General features: G+C 38.5%; 1 protein-coding gene across 3 annotated transcripts in view; it reads right to left on the reverse strand.

The window, feature by feature from the left end:
- The window catches only part of LOC124607668 (leukocyte tyrosine kinase receptor), a 915076-nt gene that overhangs the window by 300092 nt on the left and 591045 nt on the right, over positions 1–23939 (reverse strand). For all 3 annotated transcript variants that reach the window (XM_047139925.1, XM_047139923.1, XM_047139924.1), the window contains exon 13: positions 23019–23162. In XM_047139925.1, the coding sequence (XP_046995881.1) occupies positions 23019–23162 (144 nt within the window). The remainder of the gene's footprint in view (positions 1–23018; positions 23163–23939) is intronic.

Below are 23939 nucleotides of genomic sequence, written 5' to 3' on the forward strand. Positions count from 1 at the left end.
AATTTAAGGAGATGGGACCTGGATAAACTGACTAAACCGGAGGTTGTACAGAGTTTCAGGAAGAGCATAAGGAAACAATTGACAGGAATGGGGGAAAGAAATACAGTAGAAGAACAAAGGGTAGCTTTGAGAGAGGAAGTAGTGAAGGCAGCACAGGATCAAGTTGGTAAAAAGACACGAGGGCTAGTAGAAATGCTTGGGTAACAGAAGAAATATTGAATTTAATTGATGAAAGGAGAAAATATAAAAATGCAGTAAATGAAGCAGGCAAAAAGGAAGACAAACATCTCAAAAGTAAGATCGACAGGAAATGCAAAATGGCTAAGCAAGGATGGCTAAAGGACAAATGTAGGGATGTAGAGGCTTATCTCACTAGGGGTAAGATAGATACTGCCTACAGGAAAATTAAAGAGACCTTTGGAGAAAAGAGAACCACTTGTATGAATATCTAGAGCTCAGATGGAAACCCAGTTCTAAGCAAAGAAGGGAAAGCACAAAGGTGGAAGGAGTATATTGAGGGTCTATACAAGGGTGATGTACTTGAGGACAATATTATGGAAATGGAAGAGGATGCAGATGAAGATGAAATGGGAGATACGATACTGCGTGAAGAGTTTGACAGAGCACTGAAAGACTTGAGTCAAAACAAGGCCCCGGGAGTAGACAACATTCCATTAGAACTACTGAAGGCCTTGGGAGAGCCAGTCCTGACAAAACTCTGCCATCTGGTGAGCAAGATGTATGAGACAGGCGAAATACCCTCAGACTGCAAGAAGAATATAATAATTCCAATCCCAAAGAAAGCAGGTGCTGACAGATGTGAAAATTACCGAACAATCAGTTTAATAAGTCACGGATGCAAAATACTAACGCGAATTCTTTACAGACGAATGGAAAAACTGGTAGAAGCCGACGTCGGGGAAGATCAGTTTGGATTCCATAGAAATATTGGAACATGTGAGGCAATACTGACCCTACGACTTATCGTAGAAGCTAGATTAAGGAAAGGTAAATCTATGTTTCTAGCCTTTGTAGACTTAGAGAAAGCTTTTGACAATGTTGACTGGAATACTCTCTTTCAAATTCTAAAGGTGGTAAAGGTAATATACAGGGAGCGAAAGGCTATTTACAATTTGTACAGAAACCAGATGGCAGTTATAAGAGTCGAGGGACATGAAAGGGAAGCAGTGGTTGGGAAGGGAGTGAGACAGGGTTGTAGCCTTTCCCCGATGTTATTCAATCTGTATATTGAGCAAGCAGTGAAGGAAACAAAAGAAAAATTCGGAGTAGGTATTAAAATCCATGGAGAAGAAATAAAAACTTTGAGGTGCGCCAATGACATTGTAATTCTGTCAGAGACAACAAAGGACTTAGAAGAGCAGTTGAACGGAATGGATAGTGTCTTGAAAGGAGGATATAAGATGAACATCAACAAAAATCGAAACGAGGATAATGGAATGTAGTCGAATTAAGTCGGGTGATGCTGAGGGAGTTAGATTAGGATGGTGGTGGTGGTTGTTGGGATGTTTAAGGGGGACTAAACAGCTAAGGTCATCAGTCCCTTAGATTAGGAAATGAGACACTTTAAGTAGTAAAGGAGTTTTGCTATTTGGGGAGCAAAATAACTGATGATGGTCGAAGTAGAGAGGATATAAAATGTAGACTGGCAATGGCAAGGAAAGCATTTCTGAAGAAGAGAAATTTGTTAACATCGAGTATAGATTTAAGTGTCAGGAAGTCGTTTCTGAAAGTATTTGTATGGAGTGTAGCCATGTATGGAAGTGAAACATGGACGATAACTAGTTTGGACAAGAAGAGAATAGAAGCTTTCAAAATGTGGTGCTACAGAAGAATGCTGAAGATTAGATGGGTAGATCATATAACTAATGAGGAGGTTGGTTGGTTGGTTTGGGGAAGGAGACCAGACAGCATGGTCATCGGTATAGGGAAAGATGGGGAAGGAAGTCGGCCGTGCCCTTTCAGAGGAACCATCCCGGCATTTGCCTGGGGTGATTTAGGGAAATCACGGAAAACCTAAATCAGGATGGCCGGATGCGGGATTGAACCGTCGTCCTTCCGAATGCGAGTCCAGTGTCTAACCACTGCGCCACCTCGCTCGGTACCTAATGAGGAGGTATTGAATGGAATTGGGGAGGAGTTTGTGGCACAACTTGACTAGAAGAAGGGATCGGTCGGTAGGACATGTTGTGAGGCATCAATGGATCACCAATTTATTATTGGAGGGAAGGGGAGATGGTAAAAATTCGTAAAGTGGGACCTAGAGAGTATTACACTAAACAGATTCAGAAGGATGTAGGTTGCAGTAGGTACTGGGAGATGAAGAAGCTTGCACAGGATAGAGTAGCATGGAGAGCTGCATCAAACCAGTCTCAGGACTGAAGACCACAACAACAACATATCAATTCCGTTTTTATTTATGAACTTGCATACAATTTACAGTTCATTTCACTGCATGGCCTTCTCCTGATTGTCTTCCACCGGCTTATTCGCAAATTTGACAGCTATTTTCTTTTCCACCATCCACTTATCTTGTTTAAACATTATTCTTTCATGTTTTCATGCTTTTGTTTTTTGGAAAACTGCTCTGATTGACTTTTATTGCCACCTCTTATATCACTTTAATTCCCAAGCTATGTAGTTTACATTTACTACTATGACTTTTGCTTTCTGTTCACCCAGTTTTTAAAATTTCCTCTGTTTTCACAACTTTCCATATCAATTTTTTTTCTTTTTCAATAACTTTTTTCGCATCATATCGATCACCCACTCATTACCTATGATTAACGATTTTCGTATGAATGTTTCTAATTTTTCTGATGTTTTTCCCTGCTTTTCTTCCGTTTTTCTATCTTTCTATATATCTGCTTATTTACTTATTTATTTTCTGCTACCCCCACAATTTCTAAGTCTCCAAAGTGCCCCTCTTGTCATGATGATTCCAATTTCTTATTACCTCTGTTCTTTTCAAAAACATGCCTTTGCACTATTAAAACTAAGATCCCACATTCTGTTTATTGAAACCTGTTTGTCCCTTGGAGCTACTCCAAAAGGCCTAACACTGAAAGTCCCTGTTTCTTGATGCAATCCTAACCTACACCAGGTTCTTTTACAGTTCCAAATACAGCAGTCTCTTGCTCTTACCCAGCTAACCTGTGACCTATATGCCTCATCAGTCAATTTCCACTCTACCAGACTTCTCTCCTTCTACAATATCCTGCACTTATCTGCGCCCCCTCACTTCCTTGAATTGTATCATCTGTCAAGCCAACTCCAAACTGCAACAGCATGCCAGACTTCACCTCAAAAAGCTATCCCACCTTCCCCTAAACTATCCGAACAGTGGTGTTTCCCTTCCTGTCCCTCTGCAGCTCCCTAAACAGCCACACCATCAACCACCACCCCTCTCCTACAAACTGAGCTTGGTCAACCTCCTTAACATCCCGCAGCCTTCACCACTGCCTCCCAGACCAAGAATAACCCATAAGTCTTCAGCCCCTAATTTGGTTTAGATACACTGATGCTATCTGTTGTAACCCTGAACGGAACAGTTGCGGGGTTGGCCGTGAAGAAAAGCGCAGTGGGACTGAACGGGCGTGGCCAACGAACAAATGAAATGGATGGAGAGGAAAGGACAGATACGAACAACAGACAACCGAGCAGACACTAAGAACAACAACACGCAAGATGCAATGGAGCCACAAGCGAAAACCTCCCGAAATCAACAACATCCACAGAAATAAGCAAAGTAACACGCTGTCAGTAGGCGAGATATCAGCGACTCACACGAATATCAGACTGCCTCACTGAGTGAGAGGCAGGCGCTTAAATACATGATAGGGTATGTTGCTATTGGCTGCTGGTACCACGTGCCTCCACCATGGTGCCCTCACATTATACGCAGGCCAGGAGCACACGCAGCAATGGACTATGGCACGACGGCTGCAGAGACCTCTAGTGGTAAACGAGGTCCATGCCGTCTGGCACGGATTCGAAACCCGCAGCACTTGGAACCAGACACCTCCCCCCTGAAACTTGCATGTAGGGTGAAAATGCCCCAGATGGTGCCGTGGTGGTCGGCAGATGGGAGAAGAAAGAACATGTCTGGGGAGGCCTAAGACAAAAACAACGACCGCTGCATGGTGTCATCCATGACTTGAAAAGCCGTGAAATGTTGCTTCAGCCAATGTACGTATGTTTCACAGTCTTCCTTAGCATCATTAAATGGGGGGAACGAAAGCGGACATGGGAAAGCATTGGACACTTGAGGACTCAGAAGCTGTTGTGGTAGTGCGTCCCTTGCATCAACTTTGTCCATTAGCAACCGCAGCGACTGCTGTAAGGTGTCTACCTGGAGCTGCTGCTGCTGCATGAGCTGCTGCTGTTGCTCCAGAAGACAGACCAACTTCACCTCCATGCTAACAACTACCACCTTCACATCCTCGTCACCAAAATGTTGTAACTGTGACCGGAATGGTCGTGGGGTTGGCCATGAACAAAAACGCGGTGGGACCAAACGGGCACAGCCCGTGAATAAACAAACCGGACGGACATGAACAACAACGGACAACCGAGCAGACACTAAGAACAACAACACACAAGAAGCAACAGGGTCACAAGTGAAAACCTCCCAGAATCAACAACGACCACTCATACACAGAAATAAGCAAAGTAGCACGCTGTGCAGCCATGGCTTATGGTGCAATGGCTGCAGAGACCTCTAGTGGTAATCGAGGTCCATGCCATCTGCCAGGGATTCGAAACCCGAGGTGTTCGATACCAGACCATCTTTACCATATGGACTCATGGTGAGGCTGACCTGCTAAAATTCCTGGAATCTCTGAATACCCTCTCCCAATTAAATTTCACATGATCCTATTCCACACCTCACGCCACTTTCCTTGATTTTGATCTCATCCACACCAAAGACCAGCTACACAATTCCGTCAACATTAAACCTACCAACAAACAACAGTACTTACATTTTGACAGTTGCCATTCTTTCCACATCAAACGTTCCCTCCCATACAACCTTGGCATCCGAGGTAAACATATTTTTTCAGATGCAAACTCTTTACAGCAATACACCACCATTCTGACCTCAGCCTTCACTGAACATAATTACCCACCAGCCTAGTTAAAAAGCAGATTTCTTGGGCCATCACATCCAATCCTGGTACTGCTGATCCCTCCAAAAAACAACTTTGAAGCACACCACTGGTGATTCAGTATTATCCTGGTCTGGAATGTGTTAATCAGCTAGTTCAACAGGGCCATGACTTCCTAAAATCATGTCCTGAAATGAGATCTATTCTGTCTGAAATTTTGCCCTCCACACCTAGAATTGCTTCCCGTCACCCTCCCAATGTCTGCAATATTCTTATCAGACCCTATGCTCCTTCTGCACCCATCTCCCTACCCTATGGCTCCTACCAATGTGACTGTCCCTGCTGGAAGACTTGCCCTGTGCACCCTCCTACCACCTAAACACCCATGTAGCTGGCAAAATATATACTATCAAAGGGAGAGCCACCTGCAAAATGACACGTCATATACCAGCTGTCATGTAAACACTGGTCTTCTACATTAGCATGACTACCACTAAATTATCAGTTAGCATGAATCGGCATAGGCAGAGGGTGTATACTGGCAACTCGCAATATCCTGTTGCAGAGCACGCTTGGCAACATGACATTCGTGACCTTGGCACTTGTTTCATCACATGCTCCATCTAGATTCTCCCCCCAGACACCAGTTTCTCAGAACTCTGCAGGTGGGAACTAGCAAAACAACATGTCCTTGGTTCTCACCTACCACCTGGCCTTAATTTGCATTAATTTTTTCTGTCTCAGATTTTCTTCACTATAAATACTCTTTGCTTCACTCCGTTTTAGTTTTCTACATCTTTCATTGTCTTTCCAATCTATTTTTCACCTCACCCCCTCCCACCTCTGTTACGTGCAACGCACTTAGCTTTTCACTTTTATTAACTTATGCATGATGTTTAACCAGCAATCTCTGTCAACAGATTAACCTGTCTTCCACTTTTAAGTTCTCAGGTTTTCAAATCTCATCCAATGCAGTCCCCACTAACCAGTCTTTCCTTCTCATCCTGTACGGTATTTCTCGACTGATGTGCACTTCTGGGTGACTTTCCCAAAATCTACCCCTTTTCCTAGACCTCTCCAGTCCTTTTCCTTCACCACTCTTCCTTCCCCTTCAATCCTTCTGCCTGAAGAAGGAGCCACTGGCTCTGGTAGCTTGCCAATTACAACCATCTTTTATGTGTGTATTCTGCTGCTACTTGGTGAGTATGTTTTTTATCTATCCTATTAAATAATTTTTACATAATGTGTAAAGTTGCATATGTTGTTCTTTCTCAGAATCAATAACAGAACTGGTTCTCCATAGATAGGAAAGCTACTACACACATAATCTTTTCTGTTGTATAATTATTCTGTTAAACTCCCTTAAAAATAAGAAAAACTAAAATTTTATATATCAATAATAGTGTTGTTTTTTGTATCAGTGATTTTCCATTGACTCTTCTGTTTTTAATTCATATAACATATGAACTATAAATGTGTAGCATGGAGTGACATGTAATGTACAACTACTCTACTAACAGGATAATGGAGATTCCTGATAGTGAACACATTTGATGTAATTCCACTAAATAGTCACAGCTGTCGAAATTATGGATGAGGAAAAAACCAAGTAGTTAGGTATGATAGTGAAGGACTGGCAGTAATTGAAACATGAATTATGGTGGAAGAATTACAAGGCTACTTGCATAAATTGGCAACTGAAACAATTCTCTAACAATGAAAATCCCAAATACAGTTTGCTGAAAAAAACTATTTCAAGTTTTCTGGAAAAATGCCCCCAGTAATGTATTATGTATTTCAAAAAAGATTCAAAAATGATAGTGCTTATTATGTAGGAACAAGTCTTTTTATATTTTGACTGGCAACACCTTCAAACCCAGCTGAGCGTTTAGTTTTGAGAGGCTACACAATTTTCTTAATTTCAAAAACAGAAGTGGGTGGTACATCCATATGACAGTTTTATGTAAGTTGCCTGTTGAACATACTCTTTTGATTTTTGTCTTGAAAAAACCATAAAAATTAGCAATGTGCTTCAGGCGTATGATTTATATACATACTTAGTTATTTCTTCTTAAAACGAGCTCAGCACTCACATAACTGCAGAATGTGTTAACTTGTTCACAATAAAATGTAACTTTTAATTACCACTTATCATGAGAATCAGTTGATATCAGACAGTGTTTACAATCAGCAAAAATGTGGCCTACTGTGCAGGATGCAATTTTACATGATAATATACAAGGAGTGTTGAATAAGTAATGCAACACATTTTGCTTCTGAAAGCAGGTTTGTTTTATTCAGGATTTCAATACACCATTTATACCCCACTCTCACTTCAGTCCAACAGCCTTACATCACCTTACAGGGAGAGCTAGTATGCTTGCATGGTACTTCTCTACCAATTAACATAGGAGCCAATGTCTTGCAGCATCGATAATGTCCACATCATCCACATACTGCCTCCTACAGCATGCATCCTTCATTGGACCACAGAGATGGAAGTCTGAAGGTGCACAGTCCATGCTGTAGAATGATCTGTTACGTAGTGAGGAACCCAGCAGGCACACACCTTTGAGTACCATGTCAGCACTACCAACAGAGACAGCCAGTTGAACTGTGAGGTATTTGATTTCGATCCATCGATCACCTCAAATGGGAGTGTCCGCTTGTTCTAACACTGCAGAAGTGACAGCGGTGTGCAACCCGACAGCAAACCGGAGATCAGACAGTTTTATGTGATCTTATGTAAATGCCTATGAATATCTACAATGCTCTGCTTTTCTGCCAAAAGAAACTCAATGGTAACCTCTCTGCTTGGAAAGCACCTCGGTTACATATGACACTTTTAAGGCTATGTGTAGTGCGACCACCAAATGGAACTTCACGAATCTATAGTTGCTGAAGCAGGAATATTCCATGATGTCCCTCAACAAATTCTGCATTTTTTTCAACTGAAACTGGCCAAGAAAAAACTGCGTTGCATTACTTATTGATTCCCCCCATAAATAAAAAAACATCAGTTCACAAAATCTTCCATTGTCAGATGAAGGAGATATAAAGGAATGAACTGACATATAAAATAAACTTCAACTAGTCACTACACCCTATGAAAAATTGTCTCCAGGCAAGCACCCAGTAGATACCTAATTACATTTGAGTTCAGAATGTGTTCTGAAATCCTACAGCAGATGTACATGACTGATATTGGACAGCTGTTTGTCAATTACTTCCATTACATTTCTGGTAAATGGATGTGACCTGTGCTTTTTTCCAACCACTGTGTACAATTCTTTTGTTTGAAGGATCTACAGCATACTATGGTTAAAAGAGGAGCTAACTCAACTCCAACATTTGTGTAGAATCTGACAGCAATTCCATCACATCCTGGGGCCTTGGAAAATTTTAGCAGTTTCAGTAGTTTCACAAAGCCACTGAAATAAAATCTGTATCACTCATCTTTTTAGTGGTGGAAGAATTAAACTAGAGCAGCAGCACTAAAATGTCTGTACTGGAAAATTTTGAAAATGATGTTGAGAACTTTCTACTTTTGTTTTGTTACCAACAATTTCAGTTCTTGTGTTATTCATGACTTTACATATGACCTGATTTTCTTTGGATTTTGTGAAAGCTCTTTTGATAAGATTCTGTCACAACAGTTGTTGAGCACTTCACATACTGCCATTTTAACAGTAATATATATTTCATTTAGCATTTATCTATCTGTAATTCTACGCTTTGCTTTATAATTACTGAATAGTAGTGCTGCATCTTTAGAAGTTTCTTTACAGAGGCAGTATTCCATGGAAAGCCCCACCCATCACAAGCTGTTCTACTAGGTGCACTCTACAGCACAAAAATTGGCCATCCCACAAAATTCTAAACTCAGACATATGCATGATCTGGCAACATTGTAGTATGAGGAAGTGTTGTCTTCTACTCAGACTGTTACACTGCTGTATCTGCTTGTGATCTAGTAGGTAACATCATGCAATGCAGTCACAAAGTTCTGCATTTTGGCTGTCCACTAAGGGTATCAGTCTGATGCAATCTCAATGATAACATACTTCATTTTGTAACACATCAGTAATAGCAAAACTTTCCAGGAAAGAACTCATGGCTGCATCAAAATCTGACCTCTTTGTGATCAAGAGTGCCCCCACCTTACAGCAGGCACTGGCAACTGGCCATGCCACAGGTCAATTAACACCAGCCACCACCCAACCAAGGAATATGCGCAGCACATCACTGACATGTTTCTGCTCTTGCTTTGGTATACATAAAATTGTTTTTTATTGTATACTGATTTTCCATACAAAATAACTTCAATAAATCAAGTGAACACTGTGCAGTTATACAACAAAATGTTCAAATGTGTGTGAAATCTTATGAGACTTAACTGCTAAGGTCATCAGTCCCTAAGCTTACACACTACTTAACCTAAATTATCCTAAGGACAAACACACACACCCTGCCCGAGGGAGGACTCGAACCTCCACCAGGATCAGCCGCAAACTCCATGACTGCAGCGCATTAGACCGCTCGGCTAATCCCGCGTGGCAGTTATACAACATTCCTAGATTGTTGTGAGGGTATTTTTCAATTTACTGTTATATTCTTATTTGAAGTTCTAGTATTTGTATTGCACTTACAAATAGATATTGCATTCCTGAGTCTTGCAAATATTGTTTACATGTTATAAAATAGAGGCACAAATGGAAAAAGGTCTAACATTTGTGACATATTGCTTACTTCGAGCTTAACAGAGTGGTCAAGGCAGTGGAGGCAGCTAGAAACATTTGTGTCATGTTTGGGGCGGCAAGTACTATTGAACAAATCACATCAGAAAAGTATTTTCTTGTTTCAAGAATGGTCATTCTGGCATAAATGGTTTTTCACATTGAAGAACTCTTGATAATTTACAAATATGATAAACTGCCACAATTTAACCTTTGTGTTACATTTTCATTTAATACACAAGGGTCAGTGGTCACTTGTAGGAGTACAGTGTGCTCTAATCCAAAGCAGCAAAAGTCACAGGGCGAACTAACACTGCTTTTTTGTCATCAGTTCACTTCTTTGGCATTCCTATGCAATCTGTGATTATGTTAATTTATTAAGAAGAAATTAATAGCTGAGTGTTAAGAAAGGACATCTCCTCAAGCAAAGGGTAGAACAGATAATATTTTGCAACTGGTGGCACAAAAGGGGTGTTTTGCACTATGATCTCCTTCGCAGAAGTACGTCCACCACAGGTGCCTCCACCCCTCTATTACATCCAATGTGAACATGTTGCAAATGTTAGACCTTTTTCCACCTACGGCCCTATCGACATGTAAGCAATGTTTGTAAATTTCAAGTATGAAAAATCCAGTTCATAACTGCAAGACAAATACTAAAACTTCAAATAAGAAAATGGCAGTTAGTAATACACTTATAGTGACCTATGATACTTGTGTAACTGCACACTCAGTTTATTGAAGTTATTTCATGTGTAAAATCAAACTACAATAACAGGCCATTTTATGTTTAGCAATGTGAGAGCAAAAACATACCCATGATGTGCCACACTGTGTTCACCCGGTCAGATAGTGGCTGGCATCACGCAGATGGTGGCAGGAGGCTGGTTGCCGGTGACTGCTGTAGGGCAAGGGAACCCTCAAACATGAACTGTTCTGACTTTGATGAAGCCATGAGCTCTTTCGCTGAAAGTTTTATTATTATTGGTGAGTTACAATATGAAGCACATTATCTCTGAAGTTCCATCAGACTGACAAATTTAGTAGACAGCCAAAATGCAGTTATCACTACAACAAGAGTCATCACAGAATTGTAGCAGCTCGAGTGGAATCCAACATTCCCTTGTCCAAGAGTGTTGCCAGACTGTGCAGATGGCTGGACTTAATTCTAAGAGGTAGCCTATTTTGGTGCTGTCAAGTGTTCATGTCTAACTAGTACTTGGTCAACTACTCTTCTAAACTTCAGCCGAAGTTCCTCTACATGCTCTTTGGCAGGAATCATAGTCTCTTGTGGTCCAGGCAGCAACTGAACAGAATGCTATGTGGATGGTAACACTTGCAGGGCTACCTGCAGAATGCTTCCCCTTGCCCGGGATCTGGTCATTTCTGATCCTACACACCTGTTAAAGGTGAGAGAGCTTTAGTATCACTGTCAGACTTGGACACTGGTAGTGAGATAATCATAGCAATGTTGGCTATTCAGAGTTATATAGTTTAATGGCAACACTGTGGGCAGCATGGACACAGCATCAGATGACAAAACCATCTGGCATTGTAGGCAACAGGAAAATCCATATTCATTCCATGATCAGCTGTTTTCATGTTTTCTAATCTTTCACTTAGTATTACTATTCACACACAGTGGCATGTTAGTTTTTGGTTATTTCTCTCAGTTTGCTATTCAGGTTCTGTTCGTACATTGTTGATGGGTCGGTTCTTTTCAGCCACTTGGTTTTTCGTCTGAAACTAACTAGTGACACTCCACTGCCTGGGTAGCACATTACAAAAATAGTACATTTGGTTAGCATGGAAACATTATCCTTAAAGGAATATTCATGGCTTATTGTACTGGTACATGAAAATCAGGCAAAGGTGAAATTTTCTGTATGCAAGTAGCTGTTTACATCAAAAGTAACACAGCTCATACAAAAGACCTCATCCTGCTTTTTTTACAACACACATTTTAGTTTTTCCAAAAACTTAACATTTCAAAATTAATTTGTATTAAAAAATTTCATGATCTAGAATGTTCCAATCTTAAATAGTTAAAAACTAAAGGAATGACTAGATCTATAACTCATGAATTCGCATCTTCAATGCTTGATATTTACCAATAGATCAAGAGGTGATACAGCACTTTAACAGTTTTGAAGATCAAATTTATCTAATTCCAAACATGCCTGCTTTCAATAAAATAATTTGTTAATTATTCTACTCTCAATACTTTTTGGCAGCCTTTGGGAATCCTTGTGTATACAGAAGTAAAGTAGGATCTCTTATTTTGGATATTTTCTTGTTATGCAGGTCATAGTTAAACAGACTTCCTTCTTTGCCTATTGTTTCTTTATGTTTTTATTATCTTTTACATTAGCATTTAAAATGTAATAATAAATTCTGATTTTTAATCTTATTCATCTCTGTAAATAGGAGTGATATACAAAGATTTGAGACAGACTGTGACTAGATACCAAAATATCAACAATATGTAGTAAACTAGCAAATTGTACAGTTAATAGATGAGATTATTTGTGTGAATCATTCTGTATTTAGCCATCAACATGTATATTCTGTGACTGAAAACTGAACTACAGAACTGTGTCATAAAGCACTAATGAATGTAGTTTGCAAACCTGGTCTAAAGAGTTAGACTATTGCCTGTGACAAAGGTGATCATTAGACAAGGATAACTGATTACAAATATTATGAAGAGACCAACAATTAATTACTGTAGTGTGGTGTACATAACGTGAATTATATTCATCAGATCCTTCAACAGTGCAAAGAAACCATCGCCAACCAAGTACATAATTATTGAAGGCACTGTACCAGGTGAGCAAACTTACATATGATGAATCAGGTTAAGGATACTGGGTAAGACAGACATAGGGAAATGAACTCACAAAAAGTTTTAAGTCAAGGAAATGGTAGCATTATATACACAAACAATGGTTAAAAAACAGTGGCAGGAGACAGAAAATAAGTGAGTCACAACAACTGAGACATAAATACTTCAATGGTTTGCAATGCTTTTATTAGTAAAAAAATAACTGGAACTGTTGATATGTGAAAACGAAACAGTACATATATATGAGCAATATCACGGACAGCACCATACTGGAATGGACTTCAGTCAAGTGAAAGCCAAAGATATTGGTACAATATTAGCATAGCATTGTCTAACAGGGAGGCATCTTGAGGTACACAAACTAACCTGGCAGGGGGTGAAAATTCTTTAAGAGCAATAAAACACACCAAGAATTAAGACTAAAGTGTTTATTTTGTTCAGTGTTCTGTAATTATTGCTAAAATGAGTGTCAGAGAAGTTGTAAACTGTGTGTTTGATGATGGGAGCACAGATTAGAATTTAATGATAAAAATTATTTCATTGTTAAGAGTGAACTGTATGCTGACAGTAGCACAACATTGCAAGTAGGCTCAAAGCTGAGACACTGAAATATATGCTAGTCAGTCATGAGTACTGAGTGATATGGATGTAAAACTAAAAGTACAGCTAGAAGAATATCTATACACATCAAACAAAGTTTGGCATCACCTCGGTTCCGAGAGATCTGGAACCTGTACATAAAACTGGAATAGAGATCAACATAAACAACATTTCCACCCTTTTTATTGTTCATGAAAACCACACATTGCATGTTGTACTGCCATACAGTGAGACCTTCAGAGGTAATGGTCCAGATTCCTGTACACAATGGTATCTCTAATACCCAATAGCATGTCCTCTTGCATTGATGCATGCCTCTATTTCTCGTGGCATACTATCCACAAGTATATCAAGGACTGTCGGTCCAGATTGTCCCATTCCTCAATGGCAATTCAGCATCAGATCCCTCAGAGTGGTTGGTGGGTCACGTTGTCCATAAACAGCCCATTTCAATCTATCCCAGGCATGTTCAATAGGGTTCATGTCTAACCACTCTAGTCAAGCGATGTCATTATCCTGAAGGAAGTCATTCATATAAGACGTGCACAATGGGGGTATGAATTGTCATCCATGAAGACAAATGGCTCACCAATATGCTGCTGATATGGTTGCACTATCGGTCAGAGAACAGCATCCATGTATCATACAGCCATTATGACTCCTTCCATGACCACCAACGGTATACATTGACCCCACATAATGCCACCCCAAAACAGCAGGGGACCTCCACCTTGCTGTACTTGCTGCACAGTGTGTCTAAGGCATACAGCCTGACCGGGTTGCCTCCCAATACGTCTCTGACTATTGTCTGATTGAAGCCATATGTGACACTCACTGGTCAAGAGAAGTTGATGCCAATCCTGAGCAGTTCATTTGGCATGTTGCTGGGCCCATCTGCACCACGTTGCATGGTGTCACGGTTGCAAAGATGGACCTTACCATGGACGTCAGGAGTGAAGTTGTGCATCATGCAGCCTATTATGCACAGTTTGAGTTGTAACACGACGTCCTGTGGCTGCATGGAAAGCATTATTCAACATGGTGGCGTTGCTGTCAGGGTTCCTCTGAGCCATAATCGGTAGGTAGCAGTCAACCACTGCAGTAGTAGCCCTTGGGCAGCCTGAGCGAGACATGTCATTGACAATTCCTGTCTCCCTGTATCTCCTCCATGTCCGAACGACATTGCTTTGGTTCACTCCTAGATGCCTGGACACTTCTCTTGTTAAGAGCCCTTCCTGGCACAAATTGACAATGCGGGCGCAACTGAATCTTGGTATTGACTGTCTAGGCATGGTTTAACTACAGACGACACGAGCCGTGTACCTCCTTCCTGGTGGAATGACTGGAACTGATGGAATGTCAGTCCCCTCCGTCTAACAGCTGCTGCTCATACATGGTTGTTTACATCTTTGGGCAGGTTTAGTGACATCTCTGAACAGTCAAAGGGACTGTGTCTGTGATACAATATCCACAGTCAACATCTATCTTCAGGAATTCTGGGAACCGGGGTGATACAAAACTTTTTTTGATTGAGTAGAACAGGAAATACCAAATACCATATTAGTTGCAGCAAATGAGTGATTATTGCCATTATTGAATTATGTAAATAGTGATCTATTTAATATGCTGGATTTAAAATATGACATTTTGAATGTAAAACAAGACAAAAACAGTCATGAGCTTAAAAGTGACATCAATAGTACAAGGGTAGAGATGAGAGAAATCAGTCAAGAAATTTCTGATAGTCTTCAAAGTGACATCAGTAGTTCAAAGTCAAAATCTGACAATTTAAGAATGGAAATGAACTCAAAACTGGGCAGAAATTAAAAACTGGGCAAAAATAGTAATGCATGCAAGTATGTAATTTATTATGGCACAGCAGATTGTCATACTCTTTTCACTTTAAATTGTTTGTATATGAGGAAATAAAAAGTATTCTTTTTAATAATATAAATTGGATTTTGTTCCCATATAATTAACACCACTTTTGGTTTAAAGAAACTCACTACTGTCCACAAATTCTATACACATTTCTGAGTAAAATAATGTAATTGTACAGTACATCATGATCTGCTCAATGCATGCATTTCTGTATCACATAACACTTGTGTTTTGGAGCAGAGTACACTTTGTCAAAGGATGGAAATGCTTTTGAAGGATTTATATTCCAGTATGAAAACAATTTAGGTCTTTTGCTGAGCTCCACATTCAGTAAGCATGCTATAAAACCTCTTACATCAGCGACTGTGACATTCTTGCATTTTCATACAGGCTGGACAAAGTAGCAGCAGCAGCATGAATAGAAATAAACTGCTTAGCTGAGTGATTTTTTTTTGGTCATAATTAGTTAAAGTAATGCTGCAGTGAAAAATAAATGGAAATATTCAATTACAGAAGATTCCATTGGTGGGATGTGCTGTGTTCCAGGCACTTCATAAAATAGATGTGGTAGTGGTTGTAATGTCTCAGGTACAATTATTCCAATATACTGTATATTTTTAATTCTGTCTTCGCTTTCAATCAATATACCAGCAAGAACATCACTGTTGGTTTCTGAAACCATGCTACCTTCTCTAAAATCTTCTGTATCACTAGTATTTTCCATTAAAACACAGTTTTCATTGTTGGACAAATTTTTATAAAAATATCGCAAAAGCAAACAAAATAAACAAACTGCAAACATTAACTTAACGAATAATATGACAGAAACAACATTAAATGACAATATTGCACAAAAACAAAAAAGTTGGATGAAATAACAAAATAAAACAAGTACTATAAAGCAAAAATTTCAACAAATCAACAATGCAGTAGCAGAGTATCAATCATCAATATTTCACAGCAATGACATTTGAAAGTCAATGACTATTTATGTACATGTAAATTGAAATGCTGAGCATCAATACTGAAGATGTTAGCTACACATTGCGGCAAATTTTATAAGCTGGGTGAAACAATATACCAATGAATCGGCACTCTGACAGTACTGGCATTGGTATGCAGTAACAATATGACATTACCTTGACATTCAAAAAGATTGAAAGCTGGTTTCTGCAGTTATATTGAAGATATGAACAATAGGAGAGATTCAATAAAAGTCTGCTTGAAAAAGATTAAATGATGTCCAATATCTTATGTACATTCGATGTACCAACAAGGTATAGTGGACAAATAAATAAATATATTCGAAAATGTAAAAGAAAATTTGGCATTCAAGTTGTTGTTGATTCTTGTAAGGCTGAGTTAGCTGAAGTAGGGCAAATCTGATCTGATAATGATAGTAATGAGATGACTTCCCAAACAGACAAAATAGATAATGTTAAGATAATGAACGTAGAACAGGGTGTATACATGGAAGAGGAAAAAAATTCCCGGATTTTTCCCAGATTTCCCGGTTAAAAACACACTTTTTCTGTGTTAAGTAACACTATACTCTTCCTCGAAACTGTCAAACTTATCAATCCTTTCAATGGTTGTGGTTTTATACACTGGCATAGAATTTCCCAGCACTTTAGAAAACGAGACGTGCAGCAACACATAAACTGCATATTTTCATATTACGAAAGTATAAATTCAAATTCAAAATCGAGATTGCGATGCACTTTTGTACGACAGTCACAGCTCATGTCAAGCGATCTCACCAGCCAATGACAGTGGATATTCAGAGCATAGGACACTTGATGTAGTCAGCCAATAGCAACATCACTGTTAGGTAGTGCGAAGACACAAATAGGAAAAGGTAATGGTTCAAATTAATATACATAGTGTTGCCTCTGCCTGGCAGTTAAGTGTGAATTGCAGAGTAACCATGTAGATGTAGATGTATAATAATGGTCTCTAAGATTAATAAGCTGCAAGAGAAGCTAAGCTTTCACACATACTGTTGATATTTTCTGCGCGTGTCACATTTTAAGATACATCACACAAATGTGCCAGTAAAATTTTTAACAACAACATAAATGTCTGATCTTCTGGGCTTGAAAATATTCTAAATGGTCATCCTCAAAGATTTGATTTTTGAATGAGACCCAAATGCTCTGTGATTTAAGTAATTCATCGGACATTCGTGTATAGAGTTCATCTTGCGTAAAAGGAAATTTACTTTGAAAGTACGCTTTTCAAACAACCATTCGGAATATTTTCCTGCGACCTGTTACAAATAGGTTCACTTGAGCAGATGTCAGAGTGCGCCAGGTAACAGGCATCACCACGCTTGCGCAGCTACAATGGCGCAGGAAGCCCGTATGTTCATATGTCTAAAACATTAAAACATCTTACATTAAGTCATAAAAGAAACAAGACATTAGAGTATAATCTAAGAGTTTGGGAATTTTGTGGACCAAACTAAAATGCATAATTCAGCTTAAAGTGCACATTCATACCTCCAGATTCAGATGAAAATTTTCTTGGAGTACCAGTACTGTTTTATCTCATGTTTGGTTCTTTATTATGGCATAATTCCATATGTGCTAGAAGATGGAAATGTGAACTTTAAATACAGCGAACAGTTGAAACTAGCCAATAGTGTGGAATTAAACACTTTGTTTCAAATAAACTGACTGCCTCAGCGGAAAAGATTAATAACAGTCAAATTTCTTTTAACTTCATTGTTCTGCTGGGCAATTAATGCTTGACTGTCAGAAAGGTGAAAGCAAAATGAAATCTGAAACTAATAACATATTTTGATGACAATGATGATGAGGTCCCATACTCCTAGGAGCGTACGGGATGATGCGGGAGACCCTTCCATAATTATGTGAATGTATTTTAATTCACTTGATAGCTCCTGGCCACAGAAATCCATTTTGTTTTCATTTGAAGTGAGAGGAACAAATGAAGAGGAAACAGCAAAACCACTTAACGTAAACACGGGCCACATGGAGACTACCACCTCCCCACTACAACTCAGACTGCTCAGTGCATCAGCTCTGGATCTACGTTTTTTCCTAACCACAGCAGTATTAGATAGTGGCACTCTTCCTCCCTCGAGCGTTTGAGGTAGGATGCAAAATGTTTAAAAAATCGACTTTTCAAAAATATCTTCATTCTATAGTGCACATCTTTCTGAAGAGTCTGATACATAAAACATATATGTTTGGGGGAACATAAGACATGTTATTTGGTCGTAAGTGTGCCGAAGTGCAGTGCCACGCCTCTTCACACAGCATTCTTCCATCGCATGCCTTGGTATTTCGCTCTGTGGAATTCAGACGTGTAATTGTAATGGATGCCATCAAACTATATTCAGGCCAGTGGAAATTAATATCTCCTGTGGTGCCTCTCCTGCTCCCAGTTGCCCGGTTTGACATGCTGCCCCTCTTTAAAAAAAAAATACTAGATGATATTAATACTGGATGGGATTATTTGTAACCAGCAGGGCAAGAACTCTTCAGAAAATTTGCAGTCTTTACTGCCTATTAGCTAATAACTTGCTGTTTTGTGTGACATAAAACTAGTAAAGACAAGACACAAGCAGGACAGTATACATTTCTTCAATCCTCAAGTCCTAGCTTTTTTTCTCTCTAATCTTGCCACAGCTTTATGTGGCATACTTTCCTTTCTGGGAAAGAATCTATTACCTCATCAAAGTTTGGCAACATTTTGCTACATGAAAGAATGAAATGTCATTTTCTAATACTAGAAAAGCTGTTAATAAAAATATTACCCAAGACTGATGTGGTTTTTCGATCTGATTATGTGTATTTTGTCACTGTCTGCTAGATAAAATGAAATAAGCCCGCCTAATATTGCAGCAATTGTTACACACACCAAATAAACGAGACTGTTTTCGCACAAATGGTCATTTTTATAACATGACAGAATATAATTCATGAAGTACCAATATCAAATGCCTATTAGGCCTACTAATAGCAAAAAGTTTTATGTTAGGAAATAGTTTCATGTTTCATTCATACTCTCTAGCTTCTGAAGCATCAGATCGAAAACTAGCAGTACAAAATTTTTATATAAATTTGGAATCATCATATTCTTTTATAATTTGTGTGAGTCCCTGTTTCTTCTCTTTCCTCTTTCTAACAAACAATCTTGTCATCACTAATCTTGTAACCATTCCGGCCAGTGTCAAAACTTATTCTCTGGTTAACTTCACTAACCCTGCCACAATCACCAGTTTAGTTATCCCACATTTATTCTCTGGTTAGTCGTTATTACCTATTGGTACAACGCATTTTCCAGGCTACTCCCAGAATAGAACTTTAGCGGCTGCTAGCCGGGGACTGTGTAACTGACCCTTAGTAGTGTAGCGGTCTGGCCAAAACTTTTCTGTCAAAATTTAATTCTCTTGGATACACGAAGAAGACAATACATACTCCTGTTAGTCATTTATTTCCACTCTGGTAGTCTGAATCTATGGAATTCTCTAGTAATTATAACAACGCTGATCATTTGCAAACACAGTCAATCACCTAAACAGCAATTGGCATTCACCCATTCGGTTTTATTCCGCTCAGCTCATATAGACCCATCCGCTTTTGTCTGCGGGTAAGTTTACTTCTAGATGCGATGGGGATTCCCCTGCCAGAAACATCATGTACGCTATCCATGCATTCAAAAATCAACGTATGATTCATTCAGAAATCAACTTAGAATTTGTTCAAAATCAGATGAGTAATCAGTAGACCAACGTACGCAGGATGCTAGGTGCTTTGTGAAACAAGGTCTTTTTCCTCAATAATATGAATTTGCCCCTCCCCCCCCCCCCCCCCAATCTGCCACCCAGGGCAGATACCCCTGTTTGACCCCGCCCCCTAGTTCCAGGCCTGTTGCGCATATGTGAATCTGGTAGCTTAGGCGCACCAGTAAAAATTTTCCGGATAGCATCTGGCTGCTAGCTGCTTTTGCTTATATAGCTAACTGCCACACTTCTGTAGCCAGAAGTAGGAGAAGGTACTACTCACACGCGACTCAATTGCACATGCACATAAGCTCCCACGCAACCGCTCAAACGAATCTAATGTAAACAGTTGTGACGTCGCGCTCATCGGAGGCAATTTGTTGTTATGAAGCATTGCATAGTCTTCCTAAAGCCTTTGACACATTTTGCTGTTAGCAGACACTTGTATGAGGCACTGTGTTTCGTAGTTGTATATGGTGCATTTCCATTGCAACTTAAGATTTATTTTCGTTTTTTTTTCTCTCGTTTGTGTTTTATTGCTGCAGTATTATTCTGCAGTAGCGAGATACAGTAATATTCTTTGTTAGAGTACTGGTTCTTACCAGACAGTTGCAAAAATTTAACTGAAAACTAAAACAATGAAAAGTTCCCTGAATTCTAATAAATTCCCGTTTTTTTTTTTTTTTTTTTTTTTTTTTTTTTTTTTTTTTTAACAGTTTTCTCCCGCATGAAAAAATTCTTGGGTTTTTCCTGGATCTCCCGGTTGTCCTGGGTCATATACACCCTGTAGAAATAGGTGAGGAAATTGCAAATGTAAGTGTTGATAAAGTAGGTCACATTGTGACAGAATGCAAGGTTGAAAAGTAATATAAAACATTTGAAATGGTCAATAAAGTACGAGTATTTGAAAGTAATGTGAATACAATTACAGCAGGTAGGTAGAGTATGAAAGGTTGGAAAGACTGACTTTGCAAAACTAAATCAAACTGTCATGGCATTCCCAATAATTGATATATCTAAAATTTTCAAAGGTGACAACAAACTAAAGAGTGTGCAAAAGGTAGTTTTCAATAAGTTTGCAGTGTCTAACAGTATTGGGTTTGAGGCTTTCATTCACATGTAATTAGAATTTTTTTTGTTATTTTTAACTTTACCTAAAAGGATGAAAGCAAAGAGTATTTAAGTGTCTGTTAATTTAATGGGAAAAATTATTTATTTTGTGTTTGGAAATCTAGTTGTGATAGAAGCGTGGACAAAATAATATACCTCTTTCAGTTAAAAAATAATATTATATTTACTGTAAGCCAAAATATAAAAGAATCTTGAATTCATCTGAAAATTTTATGGGAAAATTTAACAGAACTGTATGTTACATCAGCAGTAGCAGAAATAATAAATTCACTGCCATTTATATACATATTGGAGGGTAATATTAATGTCATTTGTTCAAGTTAAAGTGAACTGCCTGTAATAAGTTGTATTTTAAGTAAAATGTATTACTGTGTAGCCCTTCAGGCTTGAGTAAGAAAAATGTATTATTTACAGTGAAATAATGCTTTGATTTATGTGGTGTCTGTTGTGTTATCAATATTAGGTATTCTTATTTGTTACCATGAAGTGTCATTTTGGTGAGTAAGGCAAAGCAGGGATCTGAAGCTGAAGTATATAATGTGATGATGTATTTAATGCAATACTGAGGTATGTGATTAGGCTTTATAATGAAGTATATGGAAGAGTAATAAGGTGATAATGTTCAAATAATTTACAGGAATGCAGCTGGGTGACATCGTTGAGAAATGCTGATATTTCAAAAGGAGCACACCTTACCATATTCAAGTCAAACCTGCAGTTTTGCCTTGTCAGTGGCAGGGAGTGCTACTGTCAAAATTCCAGCGGTTGTCAATGACATCACCCAGCTGCATTCCTGTAAGTTATTTGAACACTGTACACACCAGGAGAAACTCAGGTCTTACAAGGTAATAATATGGTTTTTAATGAGGAGTATGAGAAGTACAACACGAGATAGCGACAGTTAGTGCAATTGTTAGGAACCCTGTCTTCGTGGTAGTTAGTTTTTGTGAATACACTTCATCAGTTAGCAAACTGTAATTAATTTTTACTAATTTTAAATTAATGATACAAATAACTATTTATACATTAGAAACAAAGAAAAATATATATTACAATTAATTCAAAGCATGAAAAGTCAAAACATTTTCAGAGAAATGTGGAAAGTTAAGGATCATCATCTTTTGCATCATCACTAATTATTCCAAATTTCACTGTCAACTGGACCCAGCATAAAGAAACTAATTTAATGTATTCCCTTAACATGCACTGCAGTAACCCCTTATGTTAATATTTTTTCAAATTATGCTCCAAAAAAAATTATTTTTTGTTAATAAAGAACATCATGTAATGAATGACATTACAGATAAACAAGTAAAGACAACTTTTAAAGCTGAAAATAATGAGTCACAAAATTCTGAAGATTACCAAACTTGTGCACTGCATTTTGATTAAAATATCCTAAAACCTGAAGTCATTTTTTAGTTTCTGTGTAGCCATGAAGCCTAACCATGTATTTCACAATAGTTTCCTGTGAACATAAACCTCAGAGGAGTTGACTGGAGCACAGTGGATGTATTTATGTCGTACCACTGATGAACACTTGTTACTCAACTGACAAACTGTCATCTCTTTCATTATGTAATGAAGTAACATCACATTCTTCTTCACTTTCTGGGCCACCAAATTCAATGTCAAACTCAGGATCACTGTAGCCATCCTTTTGAATATCCAAAACAGCATACAGTAAAGATGATAGCTAGCGGCAATCACCTCAACCAAAAAAGACAGGTAGGCTACAAATGTAGGACCAGATGCCCTCTAGCAAATGAACACTTAACTATCAGTGCTGAAATGGATATAAGTGAGGTTTCATTTTTTTAAAGGTCTGTTCTTAAGTTGCCAGAGTATACTTGGGATTTTAAGTTTCTATTAAAATAATAAAAAAGGTAACTCGGGGTTTTATATTAAGGAGATATATTACATTACAATGAATCACTATAACTTACAAGGAAGACAAATGTTCCTCCACCTCCACCACCACCACTTCTATTCATTGGTTCAAAGGTCTTCAATCCAAATATGGCACCTCCTGAAGGTCTAGAGGTTGTATAGTTTCTTTGGCAAGCATAATCGTTGCTGTAACCTGTAAACTGAGTACAATACACAATCAGAAACAGCTGCTTTAAAGATTTATGGCTACAAAAAATATGTACAGCAGCATACTGACGTAAGGAATAGAAGATTAAGAGTTTAATGTCCTGTTGACAGTGAGGTAATGAGAGACAGATCACAGTAATGTCTTGTGATAATAATTCCTTTGACAATTTGTATGTATCAAATTGAACTGCACCTAAACACTTCCAAACCTGCCTATTTATCAAACTCGGCAACCACTGCTCTGTTAACACAGTGAAGATCTGCAATGAACAGACTGATGGAGATATTAGTTTTGCTGTATTTTTGTAATTGCAGTTGTTTCCGTTGTTACTTGTTGTGGTATTGTTACCTCACTGTGGAAATGGGAGCACATATCCTACAAATATAAAACAATGTTGAATATCAAGTGCAGACACCAAGTCATACAAAAGAGGAAGCTTTTGTGGTCTAATGTTTATTTCACTTAAAACATCACATTTTTGGAGGCTGTGGTCAATGTGTAAAACTACTCACTGCTGTTTCATCACCACATTCAGGAGGATTCTTCAGGGCTTAACTGCTGACTGGATCAAAATTTCGTAGGGACCTCAAATTTATAGGTGCACTATCAGTTGTATTAAATGTACATTTCCCACAGATGTGGATCTAAGTGTCAACCTCTCAGCCCTTACAGAAGTCAGATGGTAAGGAAGATGGAAGAGAAAATATTGAGTGAATCAATAAATTTCTTAACTGTAGGACCAATAACTAAAATGAGTATAGGGAGCTGC

The sequence above is a fragment of the Schistocerca americana genome, chromosome 1, assembly GCF_021461395.2.
Source record: "Schistocerca americana isolate TAMUIC-IGC-003095 chromosome 1, iqSchAmer2.1, whole genome shotgun sequence".
Classification (NCBI taxonomy): domain Eukaryota; kingdom Metazoa; phylum Arthropoda; class Insecta; order Orthoptera; family Acrididae; genus Schistocerca; species Schistocerca americana.